The sequence below is a fragment of the Conger conger genome, chromosome 4 (assembly GCF_963514075.1).
Source record: "Conger conger chromosome 4, fConCon1.1, whole genome shotgun sequence".
Taxonomy (NCBI): Eukaryota; Metazoa; Chordata; class Actinopteri; order Anguilliformes; family Congridae; genus Conger; species Conger conger.
The window spans coordinates 4483288-4510826 of NC_083763.1; the positions used below are offsets into that span (position 1 = coordinate 4483288).

The 27539-nt window shown below is 47.5% G+C and overlaps 2 protein-coding genes across 2 annotated transcripts in view; one reads left to right on the forward strand and one right to left on the reverse strand.

Moving 5' to 3' along the window:
* lancl2 (LanC lantibiotic synthetase component C-like 2 (bacterial)) overlaps positions 1–8878 on the forward strand; it is a 48949-nt gene extending 40071 nt beyond the window's left edge. Inside the window, exon 10 of the mRNA XM_061239905.1 lies at positions 1732–8878. Within this exon, the coding sequence (XP_061095889.1) occupies positions 1732–1808 (77 nt within the window). The 3' untranslated portion in view covers positions 1809–8878. The remainder of the gene's footprint in view (positions 1–1731) is intronic.
* Positions 8879–12871: 3993 nt separating this feature from the next.
* Positions 12872–27539, reverse strand: part of LOC133125758 (WW domain binding protein VOPP1-like) — a 74365-nt gene continuing 59697 nt past the window's right edge. Inside the window, exons 4-5 of the mRNA XM_061237334.1 lie at positions 25333–25466; positions 12872–13197 (exon numbers count right to left, since the gene is read on the reverse strand). Of these exons, the coding sequence (XP_061093318.1) occupies positions 13013–13197; positions 25333–25466 (319 nt within the window). The 3' untranslated portion in view covers positions 12872–13012. The remainder of the gene's footprint in view (positions 13198–25332; positions 25467–27539) is intronic.

A 27539-nucleotide genomic window follows, 5' to 3' on the forward strand; every position in this document is an offset into this window, starting at 1 on the left:
ATACCTACACATCGCCCACCACAAGTATAACCAACCGCCATTTTATGGCTCAAAGTTGGCACCCAGCTCATGCGGGGTTTTATAGTTTCAGTTAGTAACCTGGTAAAAACCTTGGCTCAGTCAGCAGTGTACTAGGGTTTCCGTTCCGATAGGTCGCCTTGCCCTGTTCTCTCCCCACTGAAGTACGGGGAGGGGGGAAATCTCACTCTCCGTTGCCATGGAAACAAACTGCCTTCCTGTACCGGGGTGGAGTCCTGGGCTGTGATTGGTCAGCACAGCGTGGAGTCGTGTGCTGTGATTGGTCCGCATTACCGCTGTGCGGTTCAGACTCCCAGCCTTTTTTTTTTTCACACCTGTATTGTCGCCCATGGAGACGAGAGCCAAGTCCCCAGGTAACGCACACACGGATGTGTCATAACACTTAAGTCCGATTTTTATACACTCTCAAAAATAAAGTGACCGTGGGAGGTACCCGGAACGTACAGTAATGTTCTCTTTGGGTTCAAATGAGTACGTTTTCCAAACAGAAAAGGAACAAATTTTACATTGCTGACTCGGGGTGCAGTCGTATGCACCTACAGGGTACCTCGTCAGTGACAAGCGTTTGTACCTTTTCGTACCGGGGCACTTTTCTTTATTTCTGAGAGAGTATCCCTTGCGACAGGTGTCATGAAACACATAACGCATTTTCGGCTGAAAGAAGGTGAAAAGCGCTTTTTCGCAACGACGTGCGCCTGTAGAGTTGTGTTATGTCGCGGACACAGCCAGACTCTGTCGCCCAGTGTTGATTGGACCGCCAGACGAAACGTTAAAGCTCATTGTCACGGATAGCCTCCTCCATGTTTAAAAAAAAAAAAAAAAATTTTTTGACATCACGTTACCATAGCGACAACGCAACCCTTGTCGCAGACTTTCACCGACGTACTAATGCAACTGTGACACTTCAGTTTTAGTCGCACTACACCTGTCGGAAAAAGCTAGAGCGACAAAGTATAACTCAGGTGTAAGTAATTAAGCGCAGAGGCCACAACGGCACGTGCTGAATCGGTGTAGCAGCCACGCCTCTGTGGGGCCACTCTGTGGGGCCACTCTGTGGGGCCACTCTGTGGAGCCACTCTGTGGAGCCACTCTGTGGGGCCACTCTGTGGGGCCACTCTGTGGAGCCACTCTGCGGTTCCACTCTGCGGTTCCACTCTGCGGTTCCACTCTGCGGTTCCACTCTGGTGCCACTCTGTGGTGTGACTCTGGTGCCACTCTGTGGTCCCACTCTATGGTGCCACTCTGTGGGGCCACTCTATGGTGCCACTCTGTGCTGCCTCTCTGCGGAGCCTCTCTGTGGGGCCACTCTGTGGAGCCACTCTGCGGTGTGACTCTGCGGTGTGACGGTGTTGATTGCCTCGTGTCAGTAGCAGCCCCAAGGGTGCACAGGTTTCTCCACTCTCATCCTGTTTTTGAAGAATTGTGAAACTCAGAGAGGTCTGTGCTCCAAAAAGGCCATTTAAAATGCAGAAAGGTGCAAAATCAATGCGAAGGGATTCTTTGTTCGTTTTTCGGCGAGTTAGATTTTTGGAGTATTTTCTGTGAGTGCCTGGAGCGAGCGCAAAACAAGATCTTTTTTTTCTTTTTCGCGAGGCTGTTAGAAAACGCTCGCTGTTAGAAATGATGAATTGCCAGGCTGAGCTCTTCCAGATGAAGCCAACATGGTGTTTTTCTTTTTGTGTTTGTTTGCAGGTATGGCGGGGGCCATCCATTATCTCTCCGACCTGGCCGCACCGGAGAACTCCCGCTTCCCCGCCTTTCAACTTTGACCTTTGACCTGCGCTTTCAGGAGGAGGGGAGGGGAGAGGGGGGGGGGGGGTAAACCTTGACCCTGACCCGCAGGAAGTGGACACTGGGCGGGACTTTGATTTGAGTGACAGCACAGTGCCCGGGAACCCCCGCGGCCCCCCCCCGCAGAAACGGACTCAGAAACATAAACCTCCAGCCTTTAACTCTCTGACTCTCTGAGTCTGCTTACCAACACGTCCCCCTCACCCCACACCTCCGCCCCCCCTTTTCCCCAAAATGCCCATGGTGGATCTTACCCCTGCATGCTTCCAAAAAAATGCAGTGTTCCTATTCTGGCCACGCCCAGTTCCTGTCTGTGACCCCTCCCCCTTTCTCTCTGTGTTTTGTGTAACGCTGTTAGCCCCCCCCCCCCCCTCCTGAGTCATGTGACTGCTGTCTGTCTGTGCATGGAGATGGTGGGACCTGTGTTGGTGACGGAATGTGCCCTCTTACAATTATAGCTCAATTTAATCATCTTAACAGCGACAACGAAGAACACAAATAAGATGTGTTTTTTTTTTTTCTTTTACTTTGGCTCACTGTTTAAAGAATGAAAGGAAGGAATTAAAAAAAGAAAAAAAACAGCAAATGGATAAATTACATTTCTGCCATATTTTCTGGTTGTTGTGTGATTAGTTTGGCCTCATTCAAACCTGGCAAATTTACATTTACTACGCTTTAATCACTAAGCAAAAAAAATTCAAATTAATTTTACTCGTTGCTAAACTCACTTCTCTTTGAGGAGAGAAAAAGTCCTACTTTTAATTTTCAGTCGAAGTCGAGGATGAGTGTGGATTCAACACCAGCCGTGGAGTAATCGCGAATTCCCCCGCTGCTTTGTTAGCGGTGAACCTGCTTTCCTAACGAGGCACGATCGCACCCGACGCGCGCCTCGTCTTGACAAGTCGTTACCCGTTCTCCAAAACGGAGGTGAAATTAGCCTCCGGAACGTGTTGTTGCTGCAGGATGCGGGGTTGTGTGAACGTGAGCTCGGTTAGCCTCTCCTGCTAAATCCTCGCTGTTACACGGCGTACCGACGTGTTGCTGGATAGAAATTATTCCCCGTATCTAGTAATCAGTTGTCAGAGGAGCCAGTCCTTCAGGCCTCGTGTGAGTGTTCGCGCTGCGTTTGTGAAAAATATCCATGGAAATCACAGGACGGGTAATTACAGGTGGCTGGTGTGTCTGATCTGTTATTGATTGAACACAGACAGTGGCCTGTATTCATGAGAGCTCTCTGCATTCAGTCATTTCTCGAGTGGGAAGCGGTTACGACGGAAGAGTGGCCGTTTCATCTGCAGATCTGGATGGAAGTAATTTGGGGAGATGAGTGCGCCCTTAAAAGTAGAAGAAAAGCACTTAAGAATCAGTAAAGCTTCAGAAACTACTCGCAGAGAACAAACAGGTCTCAAGTCCATATTTTCTTCTTGAAAGGAAGAATGTTTGCCGAGTACTAAATTGTCAGGGATCTTTTTTTTTTTTTTTTGAAGGTAAAGATTACATTCGACAATTTTGCCTTTGTGTAATAATGTTTCAGACTTGGTTTAGGACGTTGCCTACCCAGAGGAATAAAGCGCTCTCCTCTATTGAAAGTTGTGATGACTGTTATTGCTGTTGTCTGCAAATGAATAAGCGAAAGTGCGGCACTAACGGTTATGCGTGAAGTTGTTCAGCGTACATACGGGAGTGTCATGAATTCAGAAGCTACCCACAATGCCCCCCAATTACCAGCGTCACCCGTCAAATGTCAACAGCCCAAACATTTTAGGACCGACTCTACGAAGACATTCATCACCCCTGCTGTGTTCCTCCCCTCTTATCGTGAACACAGAAGGGGTGATGAATGTTCACTCAGAAGGGTTGGTGTGGGGGCCAGCCTTTTGTTCTAGCCTAGACTAAATCGCCTGAGTCAGCGAATCAAATTAACTTGCTGTTCAATTAACATTACATTACATTATTGGCATTTGGCAGACGCTCTTATCCAGAGTGTCTAGACTAGGTAGACTAGGCAGGAGACAATCCTCCCCTGGAGCAATGCAGGGTTAAGGGCCTTGCTCAAGGGCCCAACGGCTGTGCGGATCTTATTGTGGCTACACCGGGATTAGAACCATCGACCTTGCGTGTCCCAGTCATTTACCTTAACCACTACGCTACAGGCCGCCCCATTAAATTGATAAGGCCCTCATCAATTTAATCCAGTGCTTCAGTGCTGAGCTAGGCCCTAACGCTGCGTGGACACCCCAGCGTCACACCATCACAGTTCCCATACCTGCGCAGTGTCGAGATGTGTGGCGTCTTCACTATTATTATAATTTTTTTCTGTCCAATTTCCCCCCCCCCCCCCTTTCTTTTCTCCCAATTTCGTTGCCAATTGTACGCTGCTTATTTCAATCGCCCATGTTAGTCGAGGAAACGCCGCTAACGCCCTGTTCCCCGGCAACCCGTTCTTCACAGCGCATCATCTCGAGCCGTGATTCAAGAGGGTTTTTTTTTTGTATGTGCCAATCCTCCTCGGAGCGGCCCAATTATGGTAAATGGTAAATGTCTGCATTTATATAGCGCCTTTATCCAAAGCGCTGTAAAACTGATGCTTCTCATTCACCCATTCATACACACACTCATGCAAGGCACCAACCAGCTCGTCGGGAGCATTTGGGGGCTAGGCGTCTTGCTCAGGGACACTTCCACACACCCAGGGCGGGAACGAACCGGCAACCCTCCGACTGCCAGACGACCGCTCCTACCACCTGAGCCAATGTCACCCCAATTATGCCGGCCCCTTCCTGCGCGGGCCAAACTCAGCTTTGGCAGGACCGTGGCACGAAACCCCCCCCAGTCCTCGGTGTGCAACTGCGTGTGCCTGGTGCCTGCCGCCGCCACACCTAAATTCACTCACCGTTAACCCGGCCCAGGATGCTTCACTTCTCATGAGCTTCCGCTGCGTTCCCGCCGGCTTAGCCTGGGGCCGCTACGCCTCCACTCCCATCTGCAGCCTCTCATCGTCGTGGTGCCGGGAACTACAGTCAACTAAATTATGTACGATCCCATCTTCACTGTTGTACAGGAACTTTTATTAAATCGGTACTCTTTCAATAATTTTTATTTTTAGCTGCCACATTAATAGCCGTAGCGTGCGTTTGTTGTCCTTGCTTGTACGTTTCAGATATTGACTTCACGCCCGTTGTGATTCCTGGCAATCGACATGCATGAAATAAACATTGAATTATTCTAGCTGTGAGCTCCTGTTAAATATATTAGTGGCTGTGTGTATAGTTCGTAGTCTGCTGAATACGTGACGGTGAAATGGTGTAACCTCCAATTGAGCTGGTCATAAAACTGGTCTAGCTGGGTATGAGCTGGTCAATCACCTACCGGCTGTTTTGAAATATAGCTTGATCTGGTCAAGCCAAGTCCAGCTGGGAGCTGGTCTGAACTGGTCAACCAGCTAAACCATGTGGAGCTGGGAGCTGGTCTGAACTGGTCAACCAGCTAAACCATGTGGAGCTGGGAGCTGGTCTGAACTGGTCAACCAGCTAAACCATATTGAGCGGAGAGCTGGTCTGAACTGGTCAACCAGCTAAACCATATTGAGCGGAGAGCTGGTCTGAACTGGTCAACCAGCTAAACCACATTGAGCTGAGAGCTGGTCTGAACTGGTCAACCAGCTAAACCACATTGAGCTGAGAGCTGGTCTGAACTGGTCGACCAGCAACCAGCGGTTTCTAAATCTAGCTTGAGCCTCGGTTCTTTTCAGCAGGGCGCGCATCACATTTATGAATTCTATAGCTCCATTCTTTATGTCCGTCCCAGTTGTTTATGTGACAGAGCAAACGTTGGCTGAATGCCGGTTATGCGTTGGTTTACTCGGGAAGCAAAGGAAGAATTAGAAGTCGGGTTCGGAAGAAGTTCCGCCTATTCGCCCGTCGGGGGGTGATTGATTTCGGGGACGATGTGGGGCGTGTCTCGGGCCTGCTTCCCCTCCAGGGTTCAGCGGCGTTAATGTACAGCACTGTGCAGAAGTCTTAGGCACCCTCGACTTTATTATATATATGTTTATTTTTTTGTGTGTGTTAGTATATAAGAACACATCTGAGATTTCCAAATATTCATTTTCCAAAAAATTTTATTTAGGACGTTTCATTGAATTATTGTTTTAAAGAGTCTTATCTGTACAGAATGTTATACAGGTGCCCAAGACTTTTGCACAGTACTGTTTGTCCTTCTCATTTCCACCGTCGTGGCGTTGGTATAATTGGGTCTATATAAACCCGCAGAGCAGGGAAAGGGGTGGATCGATGAAGCGTTCGAACGGTTTCCAGGACACAGGCCTCTTAATTTAAGAGGTTCGTTTTGACAGTAGCGTGCCATCTTGTTCCTGTTTATTTTTGGATGAGGCCTGTCTTCCACAGGTGGAAATTTTGATCTGCTGTAGGATCTTGGTCCGGTCCTGTCCGGATATTTACAAATTCTTTGTATTCTGTGCTTGTGTGCCGAAAACTCACTCCATATTACACAGAGGAATCCTGTATTTTGTGATTGAATAAAGAAAAAAAGAATTGAAGTACCATGTACCAGGATGTCTCTTATAATGTCACTATTTCACTGTACGACCACTAATCAAATTCACAACATCATGCATAAAGATGTGAACAAATATTCAATTGAATCTAGCTGCAGCCTGACAAGGCACTGTCTTGAGGAATTAATATACCTCTTCTTGTGACCAAAGATCAGTTTTGCCCTTTGACCTTCACTTTGTGTGGTTTCTAAGGCTGGCCTGTACTTGAGAAGCAGGTGTCTAGGTGCATGACACACCCCTGAAGGAGTGTAATTAAGTCGAGTTTTAGCTCCGTTAGCAGCAACAACACCTTGCTTTCCCTCATTTACACCACAGTTAACACTCTTCCGCTCACTGCATTCAACTGCCGTTTCTGTTTGTGCTTAACTTGGCCTACATTCCACATTATTCTTCTGATTTGTCTTGCGTATACAGCTTGGGAATCACAAAATTGTATTTGCAAGTCTAACTTGAGTTGTCCTTATTCATGAAATCCACGTCGTACTCAAATCCGTGTCAAGAGTATGACATGCCAGCAGATTACCGGTATTTAGCCGACACTTATCCAAATCGACTTACTGTTGACTAGTCTAAACAAGGGCCTATCTCCCCTGGAGCAATGTGGGGTTAAGGGCCTTGCTCGAGGGCCCAACAGTTGCGCTGATCTTATGGTGTGTGCGCAGCAATTGCGTGAATCCTGGCTTATTTAATCATTTTTGCTCCTCTGACTTAAATGACTAAGCTTGTAATTTACTTAGAACTCACAAAATATATTCAAACAAGGAATATGCATTTGCTGTTGTACCATAATTAAATCTGTCCTGTGAAATGACACTTACTGTGTCTCATGCAAGTTCACTTTGTAACAGTTTCCTTGGCTGATGAAGTGTTAGGTTTGGTAATAGGGATAAGATGAGGTAGTTTTTTTTAAAGTTTGAATGACATACAGTTCAAAGATACAGTTTCAACTAGGGACATCAATCCTAATGATATAGTTGTATTGCCCTTGAATTATTCCTGATTGTGTTATTTACACCCTAATTGTAAACTAACTTTAAATCAGAGTGCTTGTTTAAAATCTTAATTTTTCCATTTTATTTCTGTTTCTCAGTTGCTCGAGTGTCTCAGCTCATCAGTTGGAATCTAGAGGAAGTCTATTTAGGGAATACATTTGAATTCAAAAAGGGCCTTGATCATTCACGCTGCAGCAAAAACAAAAATTGATTTCTGTGAGAATTTCTCATTATACCGTCTCAGTAAAATTCTGACTGATACACAAATGTCCGTGAACTCTGGATCACTCGTCTAAACGCCGTCTATGGTAAATTTCTCTGTGGTAAAACCTCAATGCAGGCAGTAGTTTGTCATCCCTCAGATATAAAACATCCTCTAGGCTTGTGTTTCCTCACTTATCGTCGGTTGACTGCGTCGGTACAGGCAGACTGAGTCGATGTGTTCGCAGCAGTAGCTACGTCTTGAGACGGTTGCCCTGTGGAGCTCTCCGCTATGGGGTGAACTCCAGTAATCCCAGCCCTGAGTGTCTGTTGAACTGAATCACCTTCACGACTCACTAATCAAAATGGCGGGTGAGTCTCATCACACGTTAGGCTCATTTCAATCCCTTATTTTCCTCCTGTTTTTTCTCCTTTTCTCATTTCCTGAAAGAAGACAAGTAAAGACGGGGATTCTATCTCCGAGAAGGAACATTTAACGAACGGGGTTGGAATGTCCTTAAAGACGGCGTACCTCGATCGATTCCTGGGTCAGTAGCAAGTAAAAGATAAAAGAGGAGAAAAATAAGGGTTTGGAAAGAGCCCACTGCTTTCAAGATCGGCACTGTGTGAGGACACACACCCGTTAGCCAAAAAATAAAGTCTGCAGTGGTACAAATTGGCTGACCTGAAATGGCAGTTTGTTGTTTGGGTGAAAGCTTTAGCATGTTCAGTCGGATGAATTCGGCAGTGATGCACTTAGAGGTTGTGTACCAAAGCCTGGCTATCCTTGGGAATGAGGTCACAGTAATGACGGGGTTTATTAACTCATTCTTCGGAAGATATATTTAACTAATTGGAATGTTTTTTTGTTGTTTTTTTTAAGTTATGTTGAAAAGGCCATTCTAAATTTTTTTTATGTGGTAATACTATATGCAAGATGGGCACAAACTTATCTCCCGTCAAAAAGATGGCCACCCGACACGGATAGCCGATAGTGCCAAATATGGAAGGTCATTTCTGGGGAGTGATGCAGTATTTCTCGTGTAGTGGTCTTGATAGTATGTGCTGTTTCGTCTTGAATTTAACCTAATGTATAACAACCATGTGTGATTCCTCACCACTGTCTATATTTCAAATAGGAAAATGCGTTGAAATTTGTGTTTCCTTATTCTCGTTTTCTGTAATATTGTCAGAAAAACTGCTACAGTACAAGTTGTATGTACTTTGCTGTCTGAATTGCTTTGTACAAATGTAATTTTCAATAAAACGCAAGACCATTTTGCAGGCTGTGGTGACCGTTTCAATATCACGTGATCCTCTTATAAGAAATCAAGTCAGTGTTGTGGCATTTTTAAATTGAAAAAAATGTAAATGCAATGCTCTAGTCTCCTGTTTATACTCGGTATGCATATTTTATGGTTTATGAAAGTGGCATTTTGGAAGTGTGATCAAAAGTTAAAATTGCATGTATGCTAGGAGTAGCACTGTTTTAAATGATGTTACGTTCCAGGTATTCCAGATGCTTTTATCATAAGTGACTTACAGTTGAATAGACTAAGCAGGGGCCAGTCCCCCCTGGAGCAATGTGGGGTTAAGGGCCTTGCTCAAGGGCCTAACAGCTGTGCAGATCTTATCATGGCTACACTGGGGCCTGAACCACCAACCTTCTGAGTCCCAGTTCCGAGTACTTTACCCAGTAGGCTAGTTTTCATTCAGGATGTGTTGGGACACACACAAAGAAAATGTTAAGGTGCATACAGTACACAAAGGTGTATAGATGTAACCTTAATCAGAGACAGATTGTTTTGCTCAAAAGTAGTCCTAGACTGACTGGCTGACAGGAGCACTGGTGTGGTGTGCAGTGTCTTTACCAGGGGAGAGAGAATTGCAGCTAATATTGCATCACCTACCACAAGACAGTTTGAGAGCTAGTCATTCCAATTTTGGAGGAAAAAAATAAGCATAAAGCCTGGGGTTGTTTTTCATGTATTCATTATGCACTTGGAAGGAAAGGGGGAAGAATCAATAATGGTTCTCAACAGAGGGGAAGTTTTATTATTTTAGTACATAATCAGGAAATATCCTCAATTTTTAATAACATAATTAGATGACATCACCCCACCAACAGTGAAAGCAAATCCTAACTAGTGCTACAAATTACATCTGAAACCATCTCCAAATTGCATAGATTAAAAAGGTAAATTGATCATTACGCAATATATTAGCCGAATGTATGGGCAACAACATCCAAAGGAATACAATAACACGTAATATGTCATAATTCCTCCTAAAATCCCCATCCGTTTTCATATATACCATTGTCTCTGCACTGGAAAGAAAGGACACAAAACGATCAGGTATTAAAACACGACACCAAAAACCGAACAACAGGCTGAAGTTAATCCACTCAGCAGTACGCCGTCGTACGACTGGCTGAATTTCAGCCTCCAATTTGATAGGCCAACTGGAACAAGTGCAAAGTATCCTGCAACAAACGGTCTACACGAGACTCGGTCTACACACCCATGACAAATTATTCTGAGCTACCGTTTCAAACGACAAAGATAGGAGGCAGAAGGTTCCATAATTATTCTGTTTACAAGTTAAACTAAGGTTATTGCTGCTGACTGTGATGTATTTTGCTGGGCACAAGCTAGTCTGTTGCTGTTCCATTGTTGTACACTGTGTCAAAGTGTGTGTTCCGACCAACTTATCCTGGCACTTGTGCAAGACATGAAAGATATTCTGTATATATATTCTGTTTCTGGTAAGAAAGTTTTGTTTTGCAGTCTGTTGCCAACTGTGGAAAGTTTATGTCTGGTAAAATCTACTTTCCAGAAATTAGAATTCCAGTCAAAAAAATTGGCCACGTTCACATGCATACCAGAATTATTGTATTAATATGTTCAATAACTATATGTGTGGTCCGGTTATTAAAAACAAACCTGGCCACGAGTTTGAAATATCAGTCTTACAGTGTTCCAAATGTGACGGCTTCAAATGAAGGCATGGGATATTCTGTTGATTTTTATATTACCCACATAAACAATATATTTGGAATGCACATACCTTACAAACAACTCTGGACACAAAAGTATATACAGTTCCTAGTACAGTTACTAGTACTGATGTAGCAAGCAATCAAACTGTATGTCTTATGACTCATTGTTTTGCAAGATAACTAAAATAAACTTTTTCTGCTGAGTGTCTGAACAAGAACTCCACGCTAAACTGTCCTGCTGTATACTTGTGTGGTGGTTACAAGAAGAACGCTTCATTTTTCAGTTCCTATAAAAAAATCCTGTGGATACTGAAACTATTTGTAAATAGCAGGTTCAAATTCATAGTTAGAAGATTCTGAATCCTTAAGCCTTCAGAATATTGCCTACATGCAAACATAGTCGCTTGTGAATCTGAGCATGAATTTCGAAGAGCTTTTCTGAAACGCATTTTGGTGAGTCTGAATCGTGACCTCGGTAATTATGTTCAGTCTGCAGCTCAACGGTTGTGCTTAAGTTTACCATGGTAACTGTGTTTGCTTCTCTGAGGAGATATCGAGTAGAGTCGGATTCAGAAAGACGAGGAGACGGACTGAAGGTGAACGTCCAATGAAATTCACTTGTCTCTCCTTGGTGAAAAGAGGGACCAATCAGACGCTGTTCAACGGCTGAAACTACATTTCTGTCCCCGAAAAGTGTTGTGATGACTCGCGTTGGTGACGAGGTGCTCAACAAGGATCACGTTCGGCCATTTTGTGTGTCGAATTTCCACAATCAAGATTTAACGATTGCGTAGATTAACGATTTCAAATTGAATCATCACGCATCAGGCTTATTTATTTTTATGTCGTTTTTTTAGTCCAGGCCAGGGTTTTAGGTCAAACCGTTCAATTTTATCCTGCAGCCACTCTGTAAAAACCGTAAGCGAGAAAATATACCCTTCCTAGTCACTTCGGCACCAGACATTTTATCTGTGCATAAAATATTGCATAAAAGCAGGCCTGTCAAATTCGCCACCGTCTGTAAAAAGATTTCGACAAATGTAACGGTTGTGATAAATCTTGACGGGCCCCTTCACCACCGCAGTCGCTGTGCAATTACGTCCCTACTGCCTCATCCCCGCTGAGTGCGTTCATGAATAATCTCAGGTTTCTCTCCCAGCGTGAGTGGGTTATAGAGTCAGTGGGGCAGTGACCTTTCAGAGGGGAATTCATTACTCCGACGCGACTTGAGTGTCTTCATAAAAACCCTCCGAACCATTAAATTCTTAACTCGCTTGCGTTTTTTCCCGAGATGGTTACCGCGTTTTGATGGGTTCCTTCTCCCCCTCGCTGCGAGGGCCTCAACCCTTTTAGGCAGACATTCTTGGTTGCCCTCTACCCATGCACTGATTAGTTCACAGGGATTCTGTGTGTGTGTGTGTGCTAAAATTAGTTTACCCTCTTTTGATTTACCGTATACTGTTCAGAATTACACAAATGGCATCTAACTGCAATCGTTTTACGAGCGTCCCAGTCTGTAAATTAGCGTTTGTTTCAGAAAAGATGCCTCATGTTGGAGATACTGGAGTTTGATTTCTGGGGCCATTTTGGGCACAGTCAACACTTACAGAGTATAGGACGTATCACTTCCGGGTTTGTAAGAGGAAAAATGTATTGTCCTTAAAAAAGCACGACCTGTCAACCATCATTGTGACACAACGTACGTACATGTGAAAGATTTGTACAGCTCAACTGCTGTCTTCCGAAACGTACCTAGCATTGAAACCTCTTGGTGTTCCATCTGGGTATTTACAAAAAGTATGCTTGCAAGTGAAACCCCCTGACCCCCCCCCCCCTCACACACAAACACACAAACACACAAACACACACACACACACACACACACACACGCTCACACACACTGCCCAGTAATTGAAGAGGTTTAATTCTCTGGTACTCCTGGCGCTAAGGCCTACACCAAGTCTACAGGTCAGAGGTCATCCGGAGTGTCAGTCACTGGGGTGAAAAATCACGTCCTCCAGTCCGTCGGGGGTCTTTTCTCTGGACATGTAAGGTGTAATTTCAGAAGAAATTGCGGGGAAAAAAATACAGAGAGAGGACAGGAGCGGGTCAAAAATACAGCTGGGCTTTCCCACACACACACACTCCGCGCTGCAGCCTGTCCGTCAAAACGTCATGTGACCTCTACCCGCCGGTGACCCTTTCCCGCGGGGGGGGTCAGGGGTCAGGGGTCATGCTGTGCGTGGAGCTCGTCAAACGGGAGTTTCCTCTTCCTCGTCCTCCTCCTCCTCCCTGCCCCGAGGAGGGCTGGTCGCTCCGCACACGTCACCGGGAGAGTTAAGGGGAAGGTGGGGTGAGGGGGGGGTATTTGGGGCGATGATGTCTCTTGTTGTCGCGGATCCCCGGTTAGCGTTACTTCTTCTCCGCCGTGTTGAACACCTGGTCGTACGGAGGGGGCGGGTGGTTGCAGTAGGAGGGCGGGGGCGGGTAGGGCGCCATCATGTGGGGGGAGTTGGGCTGCACCTGGTAGGCCGGGGTGAGGGGGGTGGTCAACGGACCGCCCGGGTCGCCAAAATTCTGCATCCCGGGCTGGGACCCTGGGGGGGGGGGGGGAGGGAGAGAGGGTAAAGAGAGGGAGAGTGAGGGAGGGAGAGAGGGAGAGAGGGAGAGAGAGAGGGGGAGAGGGGGGGAGGGAGGGAGAGAGAGAGGGGCAGAGGGGGAGGGAGGGAGAGAGAGAGGGGGAGAGGGGGGGGACGGAGAGAGAGAGGGGGAGAGGGGGGGGGGAGGGAGAGAGAGAGGGGGAGAGGGGGAGAGGGGGGGGGAGGGAGAGAGAGAGGGGGAGAGGGGGAGAGGGGGAGAGGGGGGGGGAGGGAGAGAGAGAGGGGGAGAGGGGGGGAGGGAGGGATAGAGAGAGGGGGAGAGGGGGGGAGGGAGGGAGAGAGAGGGGGGGGAGGGAGGGAGAGAGAGAGGGGGAGGGGGGGGAGGGAGAGAGGGGGGGAGAGGGGGGGAGAGGGAGGGAGAGAGAGAGAGGACAGACTGTCAATCGATAACTTTCATTTCTATAATTTCTGTAATTTCCTACAGCTGAAATTAAAGTGTACTTTATCCCCAGTTTAGTCAATTCTTCATAAGCATACGAACACAAATATAAATATAAAGTATAGTATATTCCAGAAATTAATTAAATTCTAATACTGTATAATAATGTAAATAATGTATTTTCGCACCAATGTTTTTTTCTATCCGCTTCCTGGAAAACGATTTTAATTTCGATTTTACATCATTGTGTAAGTGGGCGTGTATGTCCATCAAATGCCTGTAAATTTCCATTCCCCTCCAATCAATATCCTTCTCACGCAGCAGCGTGCATCCTCATTGGACATCGGTCAAATCGAGTCCCCGCCCTTCAAAAATTCCCCCCGAAAGATCTGTTTCACTTGTGTATACATCACATCGCGGAAGCTTGAAGTATCTGTCCGTCTGTCTGTCTGCCCTGTCTGTCTGTCTGTCTGTCTGTATGTCTGTCTGCCCTGTCTGTCCGTCTGTCTGTCTGCCCTGTCTGTCTGTCTGTCTGTCTGTCTGCCCTGTCTGTCCGTCTGCCCTGTCTGTCTGTCTGCCCTGTCTGTCTGTCTGTCTGTCTGTCTGTCTGTCTGTCTGTCTGTCTGTCTGTCTGTCTGCCCTGTCTGTCTGTCTGTCTGTCTGTCTGTCTGCCCTGTCTGTCTGTCTGTCTGTCTGTCTGTCTGTCTGTCTGTGATCACTCATGACTTGGGCGAAGGGCAGCACTAAGGTAATCCCTGCAGTGCAGTGGCCTCATTTGCAGGTTGTATGTTCACCCGGTGAAAGGGTTCTGAGCGAGCGGGTATTTACTCAGCGGAGAGCGATGGAGAGAGCATGCGGAGAGGGGCGGGCGGGCGGAGGGCGGAGGGGGAGAGGGCCGGATATGGCGGACGTGTCTGTTTGTCCGCGGCGGTATCCAGGCGAGCGTAGAGGGCGTTTCGCCTGCGGTGCGCGGAATTAGCCGGGCCATCTGTGCGGAGCGTCGTAAGGAGGCAATTACCCACGATCCTCCGACATTAGGGGCGATGACACGACAAGGAGTCGAAGCGGGCCGGCTTGACGTCTCCGGGCACCTCTGAGTCCCTCTCTCTGTCCGTCTCAGTTCCAGTTACGCACACAATTTCCTAATTTCGTCCAGCGGAGACAACCTGGCACCGGTCCCTCGGGCCAGGGCAGGGCCGAAATCGGAGAGAAGGCAAGTGCTTGGCGGTGGACTGCTTGTGCTGCGGCCCTGTGTTTACCTGAGACCCAGAACCGGCCTGTCAAAAATCTGGGGCCCCATTAAACCTGACGGGAGGAGAGGAGCCCGCCGCCGGTGTGCGCCTAACGAGGACGCCGAGCTGTCAGAGGAAGCTTCCGGAAAAAGCCTGACGCGCCCGTCGAAAAGGGGCCGCGCTTCGTTATCGCCCAGACGGAGGATGAGCCCGCTTTTCCAGGAAGTTTCCGGGCCTCTCCCGGGGGCAGGCTGCGGGGCTGGCTCTGAGCGTAGCCTCCCTCGCCCCCGCTAACGAAGACGAAGAGCGCCCTTCCCAGCCCTGACGCGCTTCGCTCCCGGCGTCTCATCGAGCGCGGGCTCGTTCGGGAACGCTTTATCTCACAGCCCGTTAATTACCCAGCACTTACCGGGTTAACACACAGCTAAGTGTGTCGTTATTAGGTAGGTAAGTACTTTGAGTACCTAGCTCTTACTGGGTTAAGACACAGCTAAGTGTGTAGTAATTAGGTAGGTAAGTACTTTGATTGCAGTGGTAAGTAGTACTATGAAACAAAGTCCAGTAACATATGTACTTACCTATGAAATCAAAATAGTTACCTAATTAGTACCTGGTATTTACCCAGTAACTATTTTGATTTCAGTGGTAAGTACCTTATGTACTACGTAAATGCATTTTCCAGCCCGTTTCATCGTACTTCTGAGGTTAGTACTATGAAATGAGCTTTGAAATGTATTTACATCGGACTTTACACATGGTACTTGCTGACTTTAGTACTTACCACTGAAATCAAAGTAGTTACCTAATACACACGTAGCTGTGTATTAACCTAGTAAATACTACAGAGGGTAATTACAGGGGCGGTGAGATACAGCGTTAGCGCCGGCTCCTCTGGTAGGCTGGGGATTGGCTGGGGATTGGCTGGGGATTGGCTGAACGAGGAGGTGGTGTGTCGGGGTCCCCTGAGGTGAGAGCAGTGTGTGAGTGATCCTAATGAGACAGGTCACACACCTCCCCTCCGTTGGCCTTTTCGAGGGCACAGACAGGCTGTTCGGTGACACCCCGTTTCCCCTGTCAGACCCCCCCCGGGGGCTACGGTTGTCACATCGTGCCCACCTCCCTGTCCTTGCCAGCCCCCTCCCTGTCTCTCCCCCCCCTCCCCGCTTTCTCCCTCTGTCACGGACGCGCTTTTTATGTGCCTGGCAACACCCTCCTCCTCCTCTGACTCGTGACCCATTCTACAAGATTACTGTTCGTTTGTTTTCAGACATGACATATGGGAGTGAAAAAAGGCAGAAAAAAGGCTGCATATAATAACCAACACAAATAATAATTTATGTTATAAACATATAGGACTACTATGAACTTTTATGTTTCATCTTTCAATGTTTTTTATTACGAAATCAATTATTTTTTCCTGTAAAACATTGGTGACAATATTATTGTGAATAAAACTGAAAGTGAAATTTGAAGCCCGTTGTATATGGAACCTTTGGAAGGATTTATTCTGTAACTTTTACAGGGATTATTATGAAGCTTGTGAACACTGCTACTTCTCACACATTAACGACACCGAGACTGTATCCTTGATAGTAAACAACCTTCACAAGTGGAGTACTACCACTACTACCAGAACTTTATGTCCTGGTAACCCAGCTACAGAGGAAAAAAACGGTTCTGTTGTCAAATCTCCAACTAATACATTTCAATGTAATATACTACTGGATGGGCTAGAAAATAACACAAAAAAGTTCTTAATTATGTATTCTGCATCCTATAATAATATAAATAATATAAATACTTGTGAATATGTTGCAATAAGTGTTTGTGAATATTGTTGTGAATATTTACGTTTTACTGGAATATATAATTCCAGTATTTTAGAACTAGTAAAACGTAAAAGGTAATACAGTTAGCTATTCAAAACCTATACACATGACTCAATGCAATTTTCTACATGACTGACAGCCAAAATGGAAAGTCTCATTTATTTTTACTCGTGGCAATGGAAAGCTCTAGAAAGCCGGGGAAGGTTTAGATGACCTACATTCGTGTAGAATGTCAGTAGCATTGAAACAAACGCTGGCAAAAAGTCAAAGACGGCCTTAAGCTGGGCAATGTGTGACGGGGTTGAGCTCGGTTAATGCGGTGTGGCAGCGATCGTCAACTTTGTGGCTTATCTAATCAGTGTGGTGTAAGTGGCTAAACGCATTAGATCAGACAAGTGCCAGCTCGTTCCGTTAATGCCGGCTCTTCAATCAAAACAGCGAAAGGACACATCCAATCATTGCCACAGCTTTGCATGTTAATCTTTACAATCCTCTGAAAACACCAGGGATCGTTGGATTTATTTCTCAGGCTGATAGCAGTGTGTAACGCAAGAACATATTTTTGCACGACATGAATGTACTGTACTTTATAAGCAAACTCAAGGCTTGCGTCAATGTTCAGTATTTTGATAAATCCAAGCAGAATATTTATTTCCATTTTAGAGAAATGGAGGGTTTGAGTTGGAGTACTGCTCTGAGTAAAACCCAGAACCCTCCCTAACTGGAACATGGACTGAAGTAAAAAGAGCTGTTCCAGGTTTCAGCACAGTTATCCAGCTAAGTAATCCTGCTTTGTGAAACAGTGCAGTTATCCAGCTAACTCAGCAATCCTGCTTTGTGGAACAGTACAATTATCCAGCTGACTCCACAATCCTGCTTTGTGAAACTGCAATTATCCAGCTAACTCAGCAATCCTGCTTTGTGAAACAGTGCAGTTATCCAGCTAACTCAGCAATCCTGCTTTGTGAAATAGTGCAGTTATCCAGCTAACTCAATAATCCTACTTTGTGGAACAGTGCAGTTATCGAGCTAACTCAGTAACCCTGCTTTGTGAAACAGTGCAGTTATCCAGCTAACTCAGTAATCCTGCTTTGTGGAACAGTACAATTATACAGCTAACTCCACAATCCTGCTTTGTGAAACTGCAGTTATCCAGCTAACTCAGCAATCCTGCTTTGTGGAACAGTGCAGTTATCCAGCTAACTCAGTAATCCTACTTTGTGGAACAGTGCAGTTATCCAGCTAACTCAGTAACCCTACTTTGCGGAACAGTGCAGTTATCCAGCTAACTCAGTAACCCTACTTTGTGGAACAGTGCAGTTATCCAGCTAACTCAGTAACCCTGCTTTGTGGAACTGTACAGTTATCCAGCTAACTCAGTAACCCTGCTTTGTGGAGCTGTACAGTTATCCAGCTAACTCAGTAACCCTGCGTTGTGGAACAGGCCCGTGGTCCTCTGCAGCTGATCCCGCACTCTGTTTGTGGCGGGGGGCACCAGGTGGGTGTACACATTGCAGATGTCTTTTACTGGGCCCGTCCCGCAGCACTAACCCCTCTGATCCCTGCAGCTCCTCCAGCCTCTCTGTGCCCAGACCCCCAACCCTCGCTCAGCTCACAAAAAAAACACACCCGGGATCAGAGGATCAAAGGTGTGTAATAACCTCAGCGGCACTCTAAAAGCACACCGCGCCGATTTAGCAGCCTGCAATTTCACGCATTGCTGGATGCCCGGGTCCTCCTGACGGTCCTGGCCCAGGGGGGGCGTGAAGATGGCCACGGCGTAATGAACACACACGCGGCTCTCTAAAATAATCCCACCAGACCTCCGATAACAGGCTCCCTCACATCCGGAGGAGGAGAACAACTCTGACGGGGAGGATGGAGCCTTGTACTCTCTGAAGAGCAGCCGATGGAGCGAGGGAAGAGGAACAATTCAATGGATGTAAACCACAGAGACAGAGGGAAGTCTGCAGTGCTGTACAGTGCTGTTGTCTGCGGTGTTAGAACAGTGTTTTAGTCTGCAGTGCGGGTACAGTGCTGTAGTCTGCAGTGGCAGTACAGTGTTTTAGTGTGCAGTGCGGTACAGTGCTGTTGTCTGCAGTGTTAGAACAGTGCTGTAGTCTGCAGTGGTGATACAGTGCTGTACTCTGCAGTGGTGATACAGTGCTGTTGTCTGCAGTGTTAGAACAGTGCTGTAGTCTGCAGTGGTGATACAGTGCTGTACTCTGCAGTGGTGATACAGTGCTGTTGTCTGCAGTGTTAGAACAGTGCTGTAGTCTGCAGTGGTGATACAGTGCTGTACTCTGCAGTGGTGATGCAGTGCTGTTGTCTGCAGTGCGGTACAGTGCTGTTGTCTGCAGTGCGGTTGAGTGGCTGTAATGAGCCTGGGATACAAGGCTTATCTTCCCTCGGCCCCAACACAATTATTCCATTATATTTCCCTGGTTGAGAAAAAAAAACACATTCCCTGCGGTCACAGAAAAACTAGACAATGTTCGATAGAGATGTTGACAAGTGAAGCAAACATTTTTTTGCTGAGTATGTTTTCACAGATTGTTTCCCCAAAAAAATTATGTTCTCCCCAATTTGAGTGCCCAATCACCCTCGATCCCAGAAGGCAAGTGACTCTGGTCTGGACCCGGTCCAGATCCACACACAGCGTGCTCTTAGATTCTGCAGCAGGGGAGAAATAAGTATATACACTTTCCTGTTCTGCATTTGCCATTCTTAAATTTCCATATTGTGGAAAACACCATCTCCCTCGCTATGTGGATTATAAAGGAGTTGAAGGTGCTATAAAAACACTGTGAACGTATCAAAACGCACAGTCCGCAAATGAATCCACGCCCGTATGAAGAAACTGTGCGTTTAAATGACCTGCTTGGACTTCCGTGAACCCGTTGTGACATCACAACTATATGCTAATTTGCTTCCCTAGAGGGAAGTGGGGTCCCAAGTGCTAGAGTGATCACATGGACATAAACTTGAACCCCTGTCGAATGCCTTAGTTTTGGCAACTAGAACACTCCATCCATCCATCATCTTAACCCGCTTATCCTGAACAGGGTCGCAGGGGGGCTGGACCCTATCCCAGCATACATTGGGCGAAAGGCAGGAATACACCCTGGACAGGTCGCCAGTCCATCGCAGGGCACACACACCATTCACTCACACACTCATACATTCATACACTCATACCTACGGGCAATTTAGACTCACCAATCAGCCTAACCTGCATGTCTTTGGACTGTGGGAGGAAACCCACACGGGGAGAACATGCAAACTCCGCACAGAGAGGCCCCAGCCGACAGGGATTCGAACCCAGGACCTCCTTGCTGTGAGGCGGCAGTGCTACCCACTGCACCATCCGTGCCGCCCCAACTAGAACACTAAGAATAGTAAACTATCCATCCATCCATCCATCCATTATCTGAACCCGCTTATCCTGATCAGGGTCGCAGGGGGCTGGAGCCTATCCCAGCATACATTGGGCGAAAGGCAGGAATACACCCTGGACAGGTCGCCAGTCCATCGCAGGGCACACGCACCATTCACTCACACACTCATGCCTACGGGCAATTTAGACTCTCCAATCGGCCTAACCTGCATGTCTTTGGACTGTGGGAGGAAACCGGAGTACCCGGAGGGTACCCACGCAGACACGGGGAGAACATGCAAACTCCGCACAGAGAGGCCCCGGCCGACGGGGATTCGAACCCAGGACCTCCTTGCTGTGAGGCGGCAGTGCTACCCACTGCACCATCCGTGCCGCCCCAACTAGAACACTAAGAATAGTAAACTAATTATATTATTTTCCTATATTGTACAATTTGACTTCCTTTGAATTCATATTCATAGACGAGACACGACAAAGCAGAACGTGCTTGTTCCTTCCTTGTAGCCTTGCCGTAAATAGGGTCGGATGCTGGAGTCGATGTGTAATTAGCACCCTATGCTAGCTACGTAGCCTGAAGCAGTGGAATCATCTGGAGGTTTCTCGTTTTCCTTAAAGAATGGAACAGCTCTGAAACCAGCTCGCCAGAGGCACAGCGGTCTATGAGAAGGAGTGAAATGCAGGTGAAGAGGACACACATCATTAATCCAGAGTGTGGAAGTTCACCTTGCCAGCAGCAACACGCATGAAAGCATAAGTAAATATAGTCAATATAAATATGGAATGGATGTAACTTTGAACGTCATCTTTGGGTTTAAATATGTGGCAGCTTTCACATAAAACAGGATGATGTAATGAACATCGGTGTTCACCTCTAGCGGTAGAAAGTTAAACTTAAATAGAGCCACTTATACCAACGGGGTTTGAGGTCTTTTGAGGTAATCTTCTAAAAGATTCCACAATTTAAGGCTTTTTAACCTGGGACTTCAGTAATCTAGTGTTTCGGGATTTTCTTGATATTGTCCCATAAGTGTTGAGGTTTCAAAGCTAAGGATGTGGCGACAGCATCAGATAGTTTGGGAACATTTTAGGGACACCTTCTGCTTACATTTGCCTCAACGGAAGAAAGAATCTGAATAAAGACATACTTTTGTGTATTCTGACAGCAAAATCCATGCTTAGAGAGCTATCTGTTAAGGAAGAGCCCAGCATATCAGAATTTTTGAGAGGGTCTATGTAAGAACATGCATTTCTAACTTGTCAACACTGATTCAAGAAGGAAATCTGACAGTAGCAAAAAGATGGTTCCAATAGAAGAACCCTATCTAGTTAAAGAGTTATTTGTTGGACAAGAAGGTTCTTTGTCTGGCAGCTTTCACACTTCACACCAATGATAGAGGGTTCCATAAAAAAACCTAAAAAGGGTTCCTCTAGGGCAGGGGTCTGCAACCCTGGTCCTGGAGAGCCACAGGGTGTGCTGGCTTTTGTCGTTACTCAGCACTTAATTTATCGATTAAAGCAGTGGATTACACAGTTAACTCGCCTCACCTGGTTTCTTGGGTCTAAATCAGTTGCTGGTATTAAGGCGAAAACAAAAACCAGCACACCCTGCGGCTCTCCAGGACCAGGGTTGCTGACCCCTGCTCTAGGGAGACAAGCACAATAACCTTTTATTTCTTAGAGTGACAGAGTATACTCCCTGGAGTAAAATCCAGCTATGACCATCTTGAAATTACCAGCTACCAGCTATTTCAAAAGATAGCTTAAGCTGATCAAACCATGTTGAGTATGGAGCTGGTCTGAACTGGTCAACTCAGCTACCAGCTATTTCAAAACATAGCATAAGCTGATCAAACCATGTTGAGTATGGAGCTGGTCTGAACTGGTCAACCCAGCTACCAGCTATTTCAAAAATCTAGCTTGAGCAGTTTTTTTTTTTTTTTTTTCAGCAGGGCTGCGACTTGAATATTCAGCAAAAAAAAAAAAACCAGATTTGAATCAGATTCCAGGATGAACTCGGTACGGTAGAATGACACCAGACCCATTGAGTTCGTGAAGGAAAGGGAGCCGTCTGATGGAACGGCGCCGCCAAACCCGAGTGTAAACCATCCCGCCGCAGTCGAGACAGCGCAGATTCATTACTCTCCCAAAATGGCCGCCGGAGGCGAGACGGCGGGGTAATTGGGAGGCAGAAGACACGACGCTACAGAGTCTGAGCCGCCACGGCGTGGCAGGGTCACGCTCTGCGCTCGGATCCCCCCCCCCCCTTGCTCGGCGAAGGAGGGCCGAGTCGCCGCGGCGACGTGATTAAATCTCCCGCTTTATTACCGTGGCCGAACCCCCCCCGAAGGCCACGGCCGCGGCCGGCTGACTGACGGGGTCGGCGATGACTGACGGCTCGCTCCGCGTGATGGATTTCCCCCCGTCCCGCTCGGCCGGGGGGATGAAGTGTAACGCTCCGACCCGACGCTCGGAAAAAAAAAGAAAAGAAAAGGGAAAAAAAAAAGCCTGCCATAGGTGGCATCTCCGGCTCGGATTTCATCCGTTCGCGGGGCGTTGCATCATTCACGTTCATCGCTGAGCCGTCTCCTGGCTTTTAGCGCAGGTTTTTGTGCGAAGCCGTATTTGTTTTTTTTTGTTTTTTTGTTTTTTTGTTTTAAGAGCGATCTCGCACACTGCCGGATGCCCCGCAGGAAGACGCACGGTGACGTCTGTTAAATATTGAAATTGCGGTAATAGTAATCGATCACAAGACATAAAAAATTCATGGGAACTATGATTCATAATTCGGTGGAAAAACGGCCCACGTTGAACGTAACGTAATCCAGCAGTAGTTTACCGCTCTGCTTTTAGTGTCGGTGAAACTCAGCCCCCGCTAATGTTGTCTGGAGTTCGAGCTAACTAATGTGGTCTCACTCCCCAGATCCCAGATTAGCGGAGATGAAGTGAACATCAAACAGACAGGATGAGGAAACAGGAGTAGGGTGGGGTAGGTGCTCGCACATGGAGCTCAGGGGAACATAGTTCTTTCTCCAGACATCTGCTTCAGGAAAGTCATTCGCACCGTTGCCATAACAGCCAAACGGACTGGGACCGTCGTCCTGTGGTCGTGAGAGCAATTCCGTCGCCGATTCCCGCCCGGAGAAGTTTTTTTTTTTCTGCGAATTCTTCAGGTGTGAGGAAGGAACTCGAACACCTTTTCCCGCCGCGGGAGAAACCAGCGAGAGATTGCTGCACGCGGCGAATTCCCGATCCGACTCCAAAAAGGTCATTTCTGGTTGAAAGCTCCCCCAAAACATGCCTTAATTGACTTACGCAGGAGGGGAAACTGAAATCTTGTACAGACACGGTGCGTCCTGCTGTGCAGCGTTCAGTGTCCAGCTGAGCTCCAGACTTTTTCGCGAGCGTTCCGGCTCAAAGGTACCGGGGCCGATTCCAAACTTCAAACAATTTACTCCAAACTGCCTCGCAGGGCTGACAGCTCTCCTGAATTGTGGCTCTCAAAACGGAGCGGCCCATTTCAAAACCCTGCGCAATTTCAATCTGAAGCTGTCCCACACGTTATAGAGTCCTCCTGCCGTAATTCTCTTGCTGGCAGCCATTTTAGTTCTCGGCGTGACGGACAGTGCGATGCCTTGCCCGTTGTGCTGACCCAACCTCGCCCTGAGAGAGAAGGGTTCTGGGAATGCTTTAGTGGGGCGGTTATGGGTAACGACAATTGAATGCAGTGGCAACCAACCAGATTAATTTAAAACTGAAGAGTGCAATATATATTTCATTTCATATTAATTGAATGTCTCTTACTCTTGACTTGTGTTTGTCAACACAACTACTGTATAGCGCTCCGGGAAGCCGGACATCTAAGGAGGTTAAAACAAGGGTCTCAGGAGGTTAAAGCACTTCAGTCTAAAGCACCTTGTAGTCCTTCCGGCACATAGACGATATATCACACAGATTCCACCGTCGCAGAGGTGGAGAGGTCTATCCGAGCCCCAGCTGCAAAGCTCTTCGCCCAATCCCCTAAAACATAACTCCGGACCACAAGAGACGGCAGTAAAACACGAGTTCGCTCTACATTTCACATTCTCACCGCTGGCCTTACGCAGCTGCAGAGAGGAAAAGGCACAAATGCAAATTACAGGCTCCGTGCTAATTTCAACCCTGGAATGAGATAACTGGAAGTTCGGACCTCCTGCTACTCTCTTTTAATTTCCCTTTTGATGGGGAAATGGAGTTTTCCCGGTCGGAGGTCTCCAGTTCCCACCCATCCCTAGCTCAGCGGTGATTCTTCTTCATTGGTTTTTAGAGGGTTCTGGCTCCCGCCGGTTCGCTGTCGGCGACGGGTTGTCACGGGAACCTCCGAAAAAGACAGGAAGGACCTGCGACTGTCCCCCTCGCAATTACCGAGACGAGGGTGTTAATTACGCGCACGGAGACCGCGCGGTGGGAAAATGGGGACCCTGGCCTCTCCTAATTATCTTCCATTTCCCCGAAAAGCGGTGCTTTTGCTTCGGAGAGAGACGGGATGATAATGGGATGTTTTTAGTTTTTTTTGTTTGGCGACGTTAAGTGGTGTTTACACCCCGTGCTACAGGATGAGTCAGACTGGAGCAGCAGTAGGCGTAGGTGTGTTTGTGTATGCCTGTGTGTGTGTGTGTGTGTACAAGCTCAGTAAGTGACTTCTGTGTTGCGATGCCAATAAAAGAGAACATCCAGAGGCCGTACAGAGGACCATGTTTGGGTGTGTGTGTGTGTGTGTGTGTGTGTGTGTGTGTGTGTGTGTGCAGGTGTGTGTGTACATGTGTCTGAAAGGTGTGTGCAGGTGTGTGTGTGTGTGTGTGTGTGCAGGTGTGTGTGTGTGTGCAGGTGTGTGAGTGTGTGTGTGTGTGTGCAGGTGTGTGTGTGTGTGTGTGTGTGTGTGTGTGTGAGTGCGTGTGAGTGTGTGTGTGTGTGTGTGTGTGTGCAGGTGTGTGTGTGTGTGTGTGTGTGTGTGAGTGCGTGTGAGTGTGTGTGTGTGTGCAGGTGTGTCTGCGTGTGTGTGTGTGTGTGTGTGTGTGTGAGTGCGTGTGAATGTGTGTGTGTGTGTGTGCAGGTGTGTGTGTGTGTGTGTGAGTGCGTGTGAGTGTGTGTGTGTGTGTGCAGGTGTGTCTGCGTGTGTGTGTGTGTGTGTGTGAGTGTGTGTGTGTGTGTGTGTGTGCAGGTGTGTCTGCGTGTGTGTGTGTGTGCGTGCTCTCTCACCGGGCGTGCTGACAGGCTGTCTGGTGAAGGACACGTTGAAGGCGGTCTCCTCGCTGAGGGGGGAGGGGTACATGCGTCTGCGGATGAAGAAGCCGGCTCCACAGCAGAACAGCACCCCCATCATCAACAAGAGCCTGTAACACACACACACACACACCATCATCAACAAGAGCCTGTAACACACACACACACACACACACCATCATCAACAAGAGCCTGTAACACACACACACACACACACACACCATCATCAACAAGAGCCTGTAACACACACACACACACACACACCATCATCAACAAGAGCCTGTAACACACACACACACACACACACACCATCATCAACAAGAGCCTGTAACACACACACACACACACCATCATCAACACACACACACACACCCATCATCAGGAGCAGCCTGCAACACACACACACACACACACCATCAGCAGCAAGAGCCTGCAACACACACACACACACACACCATCAACACACACACACACACACACACCATCAACAAGAGCCTGTAACACACACACACACACACCATCAACAAGAGCCTGTAACACACACACACACACACCATCAACACACACACCATCATCAACACACACACACCCATCATCAGGAGCAGCCTGCAACACACACACACACACACACACACACACACACCATCAACAGCAAGAGCCTGCAACACACACACCATCAACACACACACACACACACACACACACACACACACACACCCATCATCAACAAGAGCCTGCAATACACACAGACATACATACACACACACAGACACACAGACACACACACACACACGATTCATATGCCATAGTCCAAGCTCATCGCAATTTCTGGACCAGGGATCCATTCCATTACCCCCCATCCACCTCTGCACTGCTGAGTGCATGTTATTCAAAGAGGGCTCAATTAAAATCAAACAGCCCCGCGTCCAACGGCCAGACCCCCATCAGCAAAGGCCACGGAAATACCATTATCAACGCAAGCAAACAATTTAAAAGTTTTCATTTAAATCACCCGTTAAAAGTATTCTACACATTTTCATTACGTGGCGTGGATCCGGCAGACGCCCCCAGAGTGAGCCGCGTGAGGTTACCGGGTTCGGCGCTAGCGAAATGCTAACGCGATCCCGCTTGACTCGCGACGACCGCTGCTAATTGTGGATGCGCCGGGCGTACGCCAACCCGGTTTAGAATTCATCACTGGAGTGCACTCTTGGCTTCTGTCTGAAGTGGAATTTCTTCAGCGCCGTTTCATTAAAGCAGAGTATCAAGCCTTTCCCCCCCCCCCCTTTTCCCCGGGAAGTGCTGCGAACTCCTTTGTGCGGTTAATGTTCCAGCCGTCGATACGCCATTCATGGCAGGCAAGGTCCATCGCCACTGCTTGCTTCAAAGGACACTGGACACGAGATTCGACTGAGGAAACCTGTTGACCATACATTACATTACAGTCATTTAGCTGATGCTTTTATCTAAAGTGACTTTCAGTTGACAAGGCAAGGGGACAATCCCCCCTGGGGCAAGGTGGGGTTAGGGGCCTTGCTCGAGGGCCCAACGGCTGTGCAGATCTTATCGTGGCTACACCGGGGGCTTGAACCACCAACCTATCTGGTCCCAGTCATGCACCTTAGCCACTAGGCTACAGGCACAGGTTAAGCTTAGTGCTGTGGCCCGTTAGACAAAGCAGGATTACTTAGTGAAGCACAAAGTAAAATGCAGTACAGCTCTTTTTACCTGATCTCTGGAACAGGCCCTTGGACTAAACAGAGTTTTGTATGGAGAACAATTCTCCCTTAAAAATGTCATGTGGGAGAGCTGTGGTGGCGCAACAGGCTAAGACGCAGCGGACTTGCGGTTGCAGTTTGCTGCAGTTGCACACCGAGGACTGGGGTTTGATTCCCGGTCCTGCCAAAAAGCCAAGTTTGGCCGGCTCACGTGGAGCAGCATAATCGGCTCGCTGCTCCAGAGGGAGGGACTTGGCAGGGTCAGCTGATCGCTGCACAATAAAGCACCTCGGAATCGCGGTCACGAGCATGAGACGAGACGGCTTGAAGAAGGCGTGTCGCTCTCCTTCAGGCCGCTGAGGGACGGGGTGTGGGCGGTGTATCTAACACTAACTCTAATTGGATCAGATGGGGTACAATTGGCTACCAAATTTGGAGAAAAAGGGAAAAATCAGAAACAAATTT